Here is a 15,000-nt window from a genome sequence, read left to right as displayed (position 1 = left end):
TGAGACATTTCAGAAACGTTTGGCAAAACTCTTCCCAAAGAGTGTCGACAACGAATGCTCCGTTGTTGTAGGCATTCACCTTGGGCTTGCAAGGCAACTGCTTCAACCTATTGTAGCTCTCTGCGACTTGGAACCAAGCGACCAGTAGTGAAGAAGCCTGGGATCCCTTAAGTGTCAGCCTGCCGTCAACTCCAATCCCTTTGTTTGGCGTGGAAGTGATGATAGAGGCCTGGGTACTTGATTCGTTCCACTTCCAGATGCACATTTAAGACGCGATCCAGTACATCCCAGTCCTCGCCTCCCCACGCGTGTGTAAAATCCTTGGCATTCATTCCTTTGGAAAAATACTTCAGTAATCAATAAGCTAGTATAAGCAACCGCTGACTGGTGGAAAGGTAAAAACCAAGACCGAAATGCCAAGTGGTAAAATCGTAAAGTAAAACATCGGGAGGAGGAGGCAGCGTGGTCGAGTGGTTAGGACGTTGGGTTTGCATGCGGCTGCTCCGGGTTCAAATCCCGTTCTAACCTCTGGTTAGGATTTGTTTCCGGTTGTCCCGGATTCAACTCTACCACGCTTTGTAAATAGCCAACTGGTTGCCTCCTGCCAGTTGGGGTTCTTAATAACGTTTCTGTTAACTTTGAATTGTTTCTTTCACATTGTTAAAAGTGGGGTGCCTGTAAACTAGCTTGATAGCTAAGTGCACTTCCACTATAAACAAAGCATTTTCTTTTTTTTCTTTCTTTCTTTTTCATCGGGCCATGAAGCTGAGTAGCGTCATTAATTAAAACTAGAACCCTTCTCTCGAGCTCTCCATATTATTAGAAACATTTGTTAAACTGAACCAAGTGATGGATTCACTGAAGTAAGTGGGGACAACTAAAGTAAGTGAGGATTTTTTGGAACACGATTTAAAATTATTAGTCATAACTAGAGAACTCGGAAAAAAAAAATTCTCAACGCATTTGCTCTTACTACACCTACGACTAGCTGCTACAGGTTTATACTTGTGTGAACTCAGGCCATTAAACTAGTTTCAACTGAAGAATTCAATTTCATTCATTTACCAAGGAGGCAGGAGTACATAACGTAGTTTTGTAGACCACTGTAATTCGGCCTTGGTCCATCAGTTTTAGATAAATCGCCGCTATTTACAACTTCTCATTTAATTGAAATGGTATAGTATGCAGCTCTATAGTGGATTAAGCTCCCCCAGAGCCGTTGTATATAGCTGTGTCCTGACCCATCAGTTTACAATATTGTTTACATTTAGAATACAGCTTTCACCAAATAATGGCCAATCAGAATGGGCCCGATTACGAGAACCAAGTAATGGTAACGGCAATGGTAATTAATTTATATAGCACATTTTCTATTAACATATTCAAATGCGCTTTACAAGCAAGGGATCTATGGGTGAGATCGGACATCAGCATATACAGGCGCCGCTGGCAGCCGCTATCAGTCCATTAGCGATCTCACCCAGCACATGAATGAATGAAATGAGGCCTGACCACAACACCGGGAGCTCCATGCCCTACTCTTTACGAATAGTGTGTGGGTTCTTTCACGTCCCACTGGGTTGTGAACATTGAAGGGTTGTGAGACGGGGCATACGGTTTATAGTCCTTATCCGAGAAGACTTGAAAGTCTAACCATTTGCGGTTGTAATTACAAAGGCAGCATAATATTTCCAAATACTCGCCTCAATGTCTCTTTATTCACTCTTTCGAAATCGCAAAACCAAAGTGACTTAAAGAAAATATAACACAACAGTAACTTCGCACCGTATATCAACCGCTGGTTCTCGTATTTTTCAAAAACTTGTAGTCCCACGCGAAAGCAGACAACGCGGCCGAGGTAATCCAGAGCCATCCGCTGTCTAAAGTAAGTGTAACCCGTCAATCTCTCGTGGAATCGATGGTTCAGGCTCTCGTTGCCGACCAGTCCGTTTTAGGTGTTCTTTCTCAAGCGATTCTAACTGCAATTAATAAAGATGTACCAGACCACGCGACCAAACAATCACGAGCTGAGAACGCAGCAGTGCCTGTGGGCATCTGCCGTAGAGTCTGTGGACCAAACCGGCAAAGGCAGGGCAACAAAACGACATCTCCCTATCGATGTCGTTGTATAAATTGACGAAAATGCTCATAGCCAAACACCCGCTAACGCTAGTAGCGGAAAAGAGCATCAGTTATCTGTAAAAGACGATAGCGACCCTGATGGGCTGTTCGGTTAATCCCCAACTACTCTCGTTGGGAACCCAGCGAAGAACTTGATGCTCTGCTTAAAGTTATGTTAAAACCGTTACAACGCTTGGAGCCAAAAGCCATTATCAAAGAATTTCCCAAGCCAGCTCTGATGGAGCCTTTCCTCCTAACCTAGATAAATCTCTTTCACATCTATGATTTTGGAAGGCACTATCCCGAACATCTCATTAAGAGATATAAAAACAGGATCCTTGCTGTCTTGGATCCGCTCTGTTCTTTGCGGCATGAAAACATCTCTCTCATGCGCGACGAGTCCCAACAACATGATACTATCACTATATCCACTACTAATTACCATGAGTAAGTGGAATGCTGCCGAGAAGTAGCAAAACGGATCACATGACATGCACAACAACGCTGCCCTTGATACTGTGGGCACAAGGCAGACATCCAGAAATCCGCGCATATCAAATGAACACGATTAGAATGCCTCCCTCATAACCTCGGCAGCACTAAAACTACAGATGTGGCTATGACGAAATGATATATGAAATGGATCATATATGAACGGCGGATGTGAAATCAAGTGAAGCTATGATCCTCGCAGTTATGAACGCAATTTGTAATTGCGTAAAGAAGCCTGAAAAATTCAGGATTTCAACGGGTGTTTGAACCCGTGACCTCGCGATAACGGTGCAACGCTCTAACCAACTGAGCTATGAAGCCACTGACGTTGGGAGCTGGTCATTTGTGGGTTCTAATAATCCCGTGAGGAACGATGAAATGATATATGAAATGGATCATATATGAACTGCGTTCATAACTGCGAGGATCATAGCTTCACTAGATGTGGCTATGTTCGGCAAGTGAAAGAAGGTGATACTTCTGCCTAAGTTTCTTCAAAACGCCGAGAGCAGGTTCTCCAGTCCTTGCATCCATGGGGAAAGAAGACTTCCAGACTCAGGCAAGCAGTTATTCGGGGATAGTTTCGAAGCCCGCCTAAAACCTCGTTCTGAAAGAGCAAATACAGTAGCCGATGCCAAGGCAGCGGGTAAATCGTTTTTTTTCGTGGCACCGTTAACAGCCCCATTCTACCGTTGGAAAATTGTCAAAATTCCCGGGCCTCATTGTCCTCATCCATACACGCAGTCTTTCCCTCCACTATCGATATCTCCAGCAAGCGGAAAAAGTGTACTTAGATCTCCAAGATCTTACGAAGTCCATCTAGACTCAGAGTGCCTCCAGGAGGTAAACTGGTCGCTGGAAGGACAACCTGATGGCTCGGAACGAGAAATCCCTGCTCCAACGTCCCATAGATCTGGTCATTGAGACAGATGCTTCACGTCAGGGGCGAGTGGCTCATTGCCAAGGTCTATCCACGGAGGCAGATGGCTTTCCAAGTAGACGTCATACCACATCAACTGCCACGAACTGCTAGCAGGCTCGCTAGCAATAATGTCCTTTACAAAAAACACTACTGATGGACAACATTTCAGTAGTCACCTTCATAAACAAAATGGGAGGAACACACTTCCCTATGCTGTCTCAACAGATTGAGATTGGTGTCTCACCCGCAATGTCTTAGTGAAGGCTCGTTGCATTCCAATATTTCAGAATGTAGAAGAGTTATGGGAATCCACAGTGTTTCTGGATTCAAGCGACTGGAAACAACATCCAACAGTTTTCCACCGTCTCTATCACAAGTGGGGTGCCCTGAATATCCAACTAGACCAGTTCGTGAGCTGGCGTCCAGACCCTCTGGAGATACACACCGATGCATTTAGTCTAGACTGGGGGACTTTCCGGGGTATGCTTTTCCTCCGTTTGCCCAGATAGGCCGATACCTCCACCAAATTCAGAGTCAGCAGGTCTCGCACATGGTGTTCATAGCACCAGTTTGGCCAGCACAGCCTTGGTATCCTCGGCTGCTACTGAACCTGCGCATCGACCGGCTTTCCCCACCTAATATATATATACCAGTTCAGCAAGACCTCTTGACACAGAGAACCCACTCCCTCAAACACTTACAACTAGCTGGGTGGCTTCTGTCGACAGAGAATACCAAACGGCAGACATCTCTGGAGAAGAGTAGATAAATCCTCTTGGCAGCCTGGAAGAAAAACACCACTAGTGCCTATTCCTGTGAAAGTGGTGTAGCTGGTGTACTCAACGGGTAAATGTTGATCCCCTTTCACCATCTTTAACTCATATTTTGGACTTTCTTGCATCACAGTTTTGCAAGGGTAAAAAGTACAGAAATATTTATGTCTATCGTTCTGCCCTCTCTGCTGTTTTGCCTTTGTTTGACGGTCACAAAGCGGACTCACGCCCTTTGGTAAGTCAGATGCTTAAAGAGGTGTACCAACTCCGCCCACCACAACCCCTTTATGCTACAACACGGCAGATCTCGAAAGTAGTGCAATATATCTCACCTTTGGGCTCGAACACCCAACCGTCCATAAACATTGTCTTACAAACTCGCTGGGTTGCTTGCTCTCACTGTTCCAGACATAGCCTCAGGTCTAGCAGCCGAGATTTAGGTCTCAGATAGTTCCACCCGGATGGAGGAACTTAGATCTTGTTTACACGCTAGCTTTCCGAAGACAAACATCTGTGAGTTTGTAAGTTCCTACAGGTATATGAAGCTAGAACCCTACAATGGAGGCCACAGGATCCTTCTGAACGTAATAACCTCCTGTTATCTCACATACACCCCCACAAACCAGTTTCTCCTTCAACACTAGCCAGGTGGTTGAAAGAGCTGATACAGTTGGCAGGCATTGTCACTTCCGTCAAGGGTCAGTCAGTGCGTGGGGCTGTCGCGACAGAGGTGGCCAAACAAAGTTTTTCTATCCCCGAAATTTTACAGTTCACTGACTGGGCTTAAGAGAGCGTATTTACTAAGTTCTACTACAGACCTCAGTTTAAAACTTCTGAAGGGAGGGCAGTCTTGTCGAGTACTGCACAAAATTAGTGGCGGAGCTCCGCGCACCAAAGGCGCGCTCGCGCGCGGAGTACCATGGTTAAGAAAATATGGTAATTTGATGCGAGAAATAGCCTTTATGCGTGATGATGACTGACTAGCAAATTTCACCAACAAGCCTCGAATTCGAAAATCAAACTTGTAAATTTCAGCATGAGCTAAATCCCAAAGGAGAAAACTTGAAAAGAAAACTCACGTGCGAACATTATTGCATGTCCAAGTAACGTGAATTATTTTGTGCAAACGAGGCTTGGTGGTGAAATTAGCTAGTCAGACGTCATCACGCATAAGGACCATTTTGGTTTTAGCAATGACGTCATAATGCAACTGTCCGTCTGTAAGTCCGTAGGTACCTCCGCCCCTCCAAGTGTGACCAGTATAACGTGACCATATGGCGGGCTCAAGTTTATAGCTTGGCGTAAAAATGGCCGACCCAGTGAAGGGCTTCCTGTGGTTCAAACATAATTGGTTTTTATGGACTGTTCGAAATCATTTTTCACTGAAGATTCTCTGCTAAAGGGTCGGAAAAATATCAGGGCAACAATTTCAAACCATTTTAGAACGGCAGCTGGTAAACAACATTGAGGAATTGAGATCAACATTTGCGTACGAGCCATCATTTTCAGGGTTTTCTTTAAGGTTTCTAGGGGGGTCCGGGGAAAATTTTTGAAAACTGAATGCCGGAAAATGCATTTCCTGGCAGTTTGGGCCATGAAACTCAGACATTAGAGGGATGAATCAAGCTGCAATTATACTATGAAAACCATGTAAAGACGAAGCGACATTTCAATAATACAACCCTATAAACAAAAAGTTGAGTGATATTTTTTGTATCTTTTTGGTGGTTTTGCTGGAGCAAATATTGCCACTTGACAACTTGTAAACATGGCACATACTTTGAAGGACTAGACCAGCAAAGGCTTCTGATTGGTTGTTAAATAAAGAAGCTGATTGGAGGATACTAATTGGCCTATGGCGTAAAGGATGTTTCGATCCTGTTTCCATTGTGTAATTAGCGGGAAAATATGCTTGCGGAACATGCTTGCAGTAATTTCGAAAATTGAAAATCACTCGAGCGGTTTAAGAGTGATGTATTTTTTTTTCCGAAGAGTTTAGGAGTTCCGTAAAGCAGTGAGAGTTGATCAAGAGTGACGTTGGATAAAGATCCGTTGTCATGTTGAAGCGTAGAGATGCCCTCGAGAGGACGAGCACTTACGCGGGCAAGTAGGATTTAACTCCGAGGAGCGTTACGTTCAAGTGTTTAAATAAAGTCTACGAGTCCTCAGCTTCTACGTTCGCTATAAATGATCAACTGAAAGGTTCGAAGTGAAAACGAAGGAGCGGTTAGTGAATGATCAGGGGCTAGTTTTGTTCCTCAGTCGAGTTGTGGTAACAGATGCGTGAACGCAGGCTGAGCGTGTTGCTAGCAGAACATCATATGTAAATTTCCTTCTGGATTGAGAACAAACCTTTTGAAAGTGTTTCTTTGTTTATAAGTCTTTTTATGATTGCGGCGTGATTAAAGGAAGTTTTGCGCGGACTAAAACGTCCTTGAGTGATTTTTCCTTCCGGTAACATACAATCGGTGGCTGTTTAAAGATATCGAAATCCAATATGGCGGACAAAAAATCATATTTTTCCTACTTTCCCGCCGCTGCAGCAAGATTTTTTCAAAACGAAAGTCTCAAGCATGACCGTTTTTAAACTGCCCTTGAGTCAGAAGTCTTTTATGTGTTTTCAGAAAAGATAGGCACTGCAAATTTTTATTTGTATTGAGCCCAAGTAGTTTAGACCTCATAAACATCATCTCCTCTACATGTCTTGACTCTTCAAACAATGAAAGTAGCCGGCGAAACCTGACAGAGAAGCCGGCGAACTTCGCCGGCTGCCAGCTCTTATATACAACCCAGTCCCTGATTTTGAGAACGTTTTTCAAGTGCCACGAACTACTTCGTGGTCGTCTTTTTCGCACTGAAAATCTCGCTAGATCATCAAATTAACCTCTCATAAATGGAAACTTCGTATTTTGGACTAAAAATTTTTTAAAGGTTTTGAACGATCTATTCATATTTTTTTGCCCATCGAAGTCCGAAGGCCTAATTAGGCCTAACGTCTAAGCTTTAATGGATATTTATGATTCTTTCTGTATTGATAAAACAATGACCTGTGACCTTTGTTTTGTACCTGCCGCTATTTACTGCAACGGAAGCTGGCTCGCTGTTTATGTTAGAAGAAAAGAGTGGATCGATTTCAGCCAATCACAAGGACCAAGTCCTTGATTTTGGAATTTGAAGTCAATAAAAAACGCCAAAAATTACCTCAAATGATGAAATAAGACACGTTGAAAATGGAATACCTTCAAAGCGCAGCCAGTCGGATTTGTAGACATTAAGAAGCCCAAACCCGTCCATTTGCCAAAAGCCTTGATGATCGATGGATGAACTTTCACATTTCAAGCGGCCAACAGCTGGGAAGAAAGCAATGTATCCTTCGATTGTGTTCTGTTTAAAATACAATAAAATATCCATAATATTTGTATATTGTACTGTTGATGGTGTGGATGTTTCTGGTAGAAGACAACAAAGGCAAACAAAAAAAATTTAACCAATAAAGACTCGGCAACGAAATAAATGTATCCTGCTCTAAGAGACGAGAATATCACCTTAATGATGCTGTTCCTGGAATATTTGATTATTAAAAGGAGGCAAGTGGAAGCACTGAGCAAAGTTATTCACAGAACTATCAAGTGAGCACTTTTCACGGTACTGTAGACACAGCATTTATAAAAGCAGACATTTACAGTTAAACTGTACATTCTTTACTCCTTTAGTTTTTCGATGTTACTCCATTACACATTCTGCCAAATACATGTTGAGAGGTCTATCTTACCTAGAAAAAAAACTCACCTTTCGAGCAGCATCCATGATATCAATGGGTACATCAATGTGAAGATCAAACAGAAATATTAAATCATGTTCACTTGGTACGTGTTCGACAGCCGAGTTTAATGCCAACGTCTTGTAAAACTTCCCTGTCATGTTAATAACAGTGTGTCTGTCTCGAAGAAGATCTGTGTCAAATGCTCTGGTCATGTTGATGTCCTGACTCTCAAAATCAACAACAATAACGTGAAAGTTCGTATCGCCAGTCAATAAGCTTGCAATCGTGAGTTCATTGATGAAATGGTAAACCCACACGCCTTGATTCTTAACCGGCAAAACAAAGTGAATTGTTGCTGTTCTATTCCACCTGATACCTTTTGAAGAACACAAATTATCCGTGCCTTTCTCCTGATAAACGTGTTCGGCAAGGCGGTAGGAACCTTTCCCTTCTCTCAGGCCCATTTCCAAATCAACTAAGTAACGGTCTCCATAGACTGGGTCTGGCTTTTGTACAACTTTGTGGATTCTTCTCAAATAGTATTTCCTGCAAAGAAATTATCGCTTTTACATTAAATTTGTTCCCTCCATTTAAAATGGAAATAGCTTTTGACTGGCTAGCATATCCCCAGTTGACGAGTAAAATCACCTGGCGTTTTGACAGAGCAAAGTATGGCGAGCCAATTGTAACAATATTCAATAAATGGATATTTCAATTCAAAGAGTCTATTTTAGTTCAAATCAACGCAAAAATTTATGTTCAATATATATTTTTTTGGGTTCTCAAGCAGCCAATCAAAATCGCTCTCCCTCGTGTTTACAAAATTTGACAGTTTCCTTCACCACGAACTAGCATCAGATTGCTGCAAAAATCTACCTTTTTCCGGAAAACAAATGGTACTTATCGGAGAATTTTTGCAGCTCCAACCGGTTCCAAATCTCTTCCATGAAGGCCGCTTCATGTTCTATTCACCCGTATTTGACTTCGCTATTGCACAATTCGATCTAAGGGGACCCCGGGTGGAAAAGCGAAAGTGTGGATGGCAAATTGCGGTCTAGTACCCCCACGAGTCGTTTGACTAGGCAACCAAGCAGAAACTCAACGGTCGCCGTGTGGTGTTGATTTTTAAAAAGGCTCTTCCATCGTTTTATCGATTCGTTTGGGACACTAACAGCCGCCTGACATCGCTGGCAGGGCTTCATTTGCGTGGCTAGTGGATTGAAATGAAAGAAGAACCTTTGCCCTTGAATTATACGTTGGGAACATTTTAACCAGGAACATGTCACTGAACTTGGTGGGCTCGTGAGAATTGAGTGTTCAGCCTTGGTATTTACTATAACCGTTGACAACCGATGAACTGATAATGGCTTAATTCGCGTCGAATCTGGAAAAAAAAAAACAAACAGGAAGGAAGCGACCCACAATGGCAATAAAGTTAGGCTTTTTAATTGATAATGTTTTTGTAAAATTATCTTGTCGGGTCTCAGGTCTTGTCTTCCCATACAAATCCTTATATTCCCTCTTATTATATGGCAAAGCCAGTCTTGGGCAAATCCCAGCGCTCTGATTGGTTCTTTCTCGGTCGGGATTTTGCAGTACGGACCATTTCCGTGGAAACAGTCCAAGCCGTGTATTTTTGTTTTGGAGCAAAGCCGGCAAATTTATAATTTGCGACCATCAGCGAAAAAAAAAATGTGAATATTGTCATTCTTCACAGTGAAACTACCAGAAGAAGCTAAAAAGAGTGAAAAGCTAAAAAGATAAAAAGATTGATTGCACCGGAAGTGCATTTTACTATCAGAAACAGAGTGCCATAAACAACTTTCGCTCGGTCCGTACTGCCACGACCTCGGGCCAATATTCCCCAGTACGGCGGTTATTATTATATGACTAGCTCCGTGAGCGGGCAAGATGAATGAAATCGCGCGCTGTAATTGGCTACCCGAGCGGGCAAGATGGAGCTATCTTGCCCGCTCGGGATTTCTCGCTTGGTCCCGCAAGATCAAAGATCATTTTTGGTGTTTTAAGTCATATAATAAATCCTTCAAGATGGCTGGATATCGGCCTCGCTCTTTTTTTGCGTGTTTATGGACCTCGGCAAAAATAGAACTTGGCTAATATCCAGTTATCTTGACCTCACGTTTGGTCAATAACCCATATATACTGAGCTTGGGGCGCCTGTGGTTACACTTGCTGCCACCTCCATCAACGCGCAGAAGAACATAAATATTCCGTACGCGTGATAGGAAAATATTTCAGGGCCGAGCATGCCTTAACACCTAACAGATTAATTAAGAACTTTAAAGTTCTCAAGAAATGCCGTGGCAAACTCGATTGTTTGATATTTTAAATGCTCTTGATCAAAAACAAAAGACCGAAACTGAATACGCAGGCGGATTCCATTCGCGCGAAACTTTTTACATGAATGTACATGAATATTTTTACATAAATGTTTTCATGTAACGTTTGCTAATTTAATTTTCTCACATCCTAAGTATTATAAATATGCCTTACCGTTTTCTTTTTTTTTTGATTTGTTCATTCGACAATGATGACATGAAGTCGTCGAAAGGTCCTGTTACTTTGCTTTCGTTAATTTTCCTACTTAAAACTTTATTTACCTTTACCTAACACAAATTGTCTAAAACAATCGGAGAATCAAAAAAGCCTCTCACGGTTTTAATGATAAACGCCTTGTGAATGACACCTGACCATACAGAAGGCTTCCCTTTCCATTAAAATGCAAAATTGATCGCTCGAGGTTCTCAGGCCCCACTCTTCTTTCGATTCGATGATTTATGGCTGTTGCGCCTGACAAAGCGTGTTAAAAAGAATTTTCGCAAAGCACACCTGCAAAGATCTACCGTAACCTTGAACGGAAAGTTAAAAAAAAAAAACGGGGAAAAACAAGCCTCATAGGGACTTAAAGCAAGTCACTCCAAAAACAAATGAAGAAAAAAAAGATGATAACTGTCTGAGATAGAAGACATGATGGTACATCAAAACATGGTAAATAAATAAAGATAGGATAAACTTGAAGGTTGAGGGAAATTTTATCGTTTATAGCTAAATTCCCACAAATAAGACATTAAAAAATATATTATTATTATTATTAGTGATACATGAAGTTAAGTGTCAATTTAACACATTAAGCGAGTCACATGCTAGTGGATCGAAAATAAGCATCACACCGATACAGGCCATTATCTCTCATGCCTGCCTCACAATCCACAACAAATTGACTTTTTATTAACCAAGAACATGAAAAATTCACTTCAACTGAAAAGAGTCCAAAGGATGGGTGCTTGACTTGCATCATGTATCCATGGACACCAATGTGACGAAGCAATGAATGTAGCGGTATTACAGGAACTCAACTATATTTAAACTGTTCAATAAGGGTTACAATGGCGGTCAAAAGGGTGAAAAAGGTGAAAACGCGTTCAGTCTTAATGATGTAAACAATCACGGGATCTAAATACAGTCACGACCACTGACCGGAAATCACTATGCATAACAAATAAAAACTAACAGATATCAACAAATCAATTAAACATTCAGAGCACTGTTCAAACTATTCCACAACCAATTATTATCATAATAATCTTAACTATTACAAAATTTTCAAACCTGATTGGTTCTGTGCGCACCTATTTATTGTGCAATTGTCGCGCGATCATGTGGGTGTCCAATAGTATCGAATTTAAACAACTCCAAACTGGATACCTGTAATTGGACACCTACGCCATTCACGCGTCAATCACACGCCCTTGCATGGGGTCTTTCTTGCTGTTTTCCTACTGTTTGGAAAGCAGATTGAATATAATTTAACTTTTTCACACAAAAAGGTATTCAATAACTTTTTATCCTCTAATTTTGTAATAGTTACAATTAATTACTGGGCTTCTGATAGGATGCGGAAAAAAATTAAAGATTATGCGGAAATTTTTGGTCATATTATGTGTAAACATGCGTTGATTATGCAGAAATTACACTGGATTATGTGGAGATTTAAGCAATTTATAAAACAAATAAGTAGACCCGTCCAATGTATTCACATGCTCATGGTACAAATCTGGACTCGAAATTATTGCGACCATTGAAAATTTTCCCTTTGCAGTAAAAATATCTGGCGACCAGCTCTCACCGTTGAAATAAAAGGGTTAGCAGTTGGCATTTGCTGAAACGTTTGCTAAAATAAATAAAGCAATAAAATGTTGTTTTGTTTCTCATCATGAATTTTGTTTCAATTTGGAGATGCCGAGCAAAATTGTGATGTGGTTGAACCACGATCCATTACCTCCATCATTCACCATTTTCGGTGGTCACATGTATTGCCGGCTCCTATTTTGTTTGGTTAAACCACTGGTGATAGGCCTGGCGACACATTATTCAGCACAATGATTGTCCCTACGATTACAAATGATGCAATTTAATTTGTAACTATATCTTGCGACTAAATTTTCATATCTTGTTGCATCTTTTTCTAAAATTTCGAGCACAGGGTATGTTATGAAATTATAATTATTTTATAACACGGTGTACTAGTGTCCAGGCTCATTGCCAAAAAATGCGTGGAACTTTCATCTTGCGAGCAGAATGGCGTGTATTCTTCAATCTTCAGGAAAATACGCGTTTCAAAATAGTCAAGATAAGTAGCATGATCACGGTACCCATTTCTGTAACATACCTAAAAATTGTGAAATTGTGTTTATTGGGGTGAAAATCACTTATTTTGGCTTATTTCACACCCAGACTTACATATCTTTCTAATTGTTCGGAAAATATTAATGTTTGGTCCGTTAAAACTGAATTTTTGATTTACCCATGACCCCTTGCAGGCGTGGTCTTTCATACAGATAGTCAATTTTGAGGCAAATAAAAAGTAAAAACAGAAAGCTTTCACTACATGGAGGATAGCATCCCCTCATTTAGTTCTATTGACACCCTAAACGCTGGCTTTCTGCTCCACTTTTTTGCTCCACTTTACAATTTGAGGTCAGAGCAGATGTCTCTCTCAATTTCCTGAAAATTGCCCCTGAAAAGACATTGTAGACTTCCCAATAATATCCATAGAGGAAAGGTTACCAAGCCTTGTGAAGCACGTGGAAATCATGGCTTCTTTGCGAAGTAGATTTGTGATGTTCACTGGCACTCAAGACTAGGTTCAATATGGCCCGGCATGTTAAAAAAAACGTAGCGACTCAGTCAAAGGATAATATTTTCGCGACCCTGAAAGCTACGACGACGAAACTGTGGAAATAGCTAGTGGAACTTGTGAGCATTCAGAAAATGCTTGGTTGGAACCCACTTACGCCTTGGTTGGAGCAGGAGCAACATTGAAAGAAGTGGTCTCGAAAAATATTATTGCGTAATTGCGGAACAGAAAAAGCGTAGCGACTGTTTTGAGGAATGATTTCTCCATTCGTAGTGGATCCCTCAAACTAATTTTTCTGTATGTTAAAGCACAAGGTATGAGCATTTAGTTGAGATGGTTTTGAAGCCACAGATATCAATTGTAGACTTGTTTCAAACTATAACCTAGCGAGCGCCAGAATTCCAAAACACAGCGTTACAGTAAGGAAACTACGGAATTTTGAATCTTTTTAATGTGTTTTAATAAACTTGAACTGTTTTAATTTGGCTCATATGTAGTATTTACTGCGTGTTGTCACTGGTTAGTGTTCGTTAATCCACATAATTGTTCTCTCTTATGAAAAATGGTTTTGAAGACTTTCAATTTGAAAATTGTGTTACGCGTTACACTCAAAATTATCCTATTTTTCTATCCTTTTCCTTTGTTTTCTCAAGAAAGGAAAGTCGCTTACCCTTTTTACACCCTGTATGCTAATCAACAAGGATAACCTTAGCATTCAGCAAAAATATAGCTTCATTGAAGACGTTAAACTGAATAAATCAGGAAATGTTTCTGAGTCACCCCCAAGTGGGTACGGTGATTGTGCTACACATCCAATCTCTTTGCCTTTTATGTTTGTGAGGATGGTAAGCAGCTGCTTTATCACTTATATCAGGCGTACTTCTGTTTTATGCAGAAAATACCATGATTATGCGGAGGATGCAGATTTTAGGGAATTATGCGGATCCGCATCATTGCATCCTGTTAGATGCCATGTCATTAGTAATTGAACCTCCTGTCATACAATTCAGGGAGTAAACCATGCACGATTACTTCCTGAATTGTACTCCACTCAGTCCAATTTGTATTTAACAATTACACCCGTAGCCCGCAAGAGCTTCGGGTCAATAGCCCATGAGGCAAAGCCGAATGGGCTATTGATCCGTGGCCCTTAGGGCGAAGGGTCTAATTGTTTTAGTATCACCCAACTAGTCGGACAGAAAAGGCAACAATTTAGTTACCAAATTCAAGTTGAAGAAATATTTATTTGGGAATGAAACGAAAGAAAGCATCACGCTTTTCGCTACTCAAGGACTATTACTAATAGTTCCTCTAGTAGCATAGCCCATTAAAATGCAGGATTTGCATTAGTCCACTAGTTGGGTCATACTAATACTTCTTAGTGATTTTGGCAACCTTCCAAAACAAATTTCAGGACCTCATTGGGCACTGTTAGGCAGTGATCTGAAAGTTTTCTTTAATATGGATAAGAAAACTGCATGCTTTGATAATAGTTTTTAGGACAAATTGCTTAGAAATATTACAGTTAATAAAAATAAGCAATTTAAAACTGCTGTATAAACAGTTTACCTTGTGCCGAGTTATTCAAACGTCTTTAGAAAATTATTTATGCAAATGAAGTCTCACTCCAAAACACTTGAGGTCCAATATTATTAATTAATTATTTTTCCTTCCCAAGCCCTCAAATTGATGCACTCTTGTACCATTCTTGTAGGATTCATAGAAGGCCGCCATTTTCATCAATCTCTGTGAAATCTGGCTTGTTAACTGG

General features: G+C 40.9%; 1 protein-coding gene across 1 annotated transcript in view; it reads right to left on the bottom strand.

The window, feature by feature from the left end:
* LOC138018471 (N-acetyl-beta-glucosaminyl-glycoprotein 4-beta-N-acetylgalactosaminyltransferase 1-like) overlaps positions 1–15,000 on the bottom strand; it is an 18,079-nt gene that overhangs the window by 1,566 nt on the left and 1,513 nt on the right. Inside the window, exons 2-4 of the mRNA XM_068865103.1 lie at positions 8,098–8,617; positions 7,548–7,692; positions 1–334 (exon numbers count right to left, since the gene is read on the bottom strand). The exon at positions 1–334 is cut by the window's left edge and continues 1,566 nt beyond it. Of these exons, the coding sequence (XP_068721204.1) occupies positions 186–334; positions 7,548–7,692; positions 8,098–8,617 (814 nt within the window). The 3' untranslated portion in view covers positions 1–185. The remainder of the gene's footprint in view (positions 335–7,547; positions 7,693–8,097; positions 8,618–15,000) is intronic.

Source organism: Montipora capricornis, chromosome 10, assembly GCF_036669925.1.
Source record: "Montipora capricornis isolate CH-2021 chromosome 10, ASM3666992v2, whole genome shotgun sequence".
NCBI lineage: Eukaryota > Metazoa > Cnidaria > Anthozoa > Scleractinia > Acroporidae > Montipora > Montipora capricornis.
This window is presented reverse-complemented; position numbering and strand designations above follow the sequence as displayed.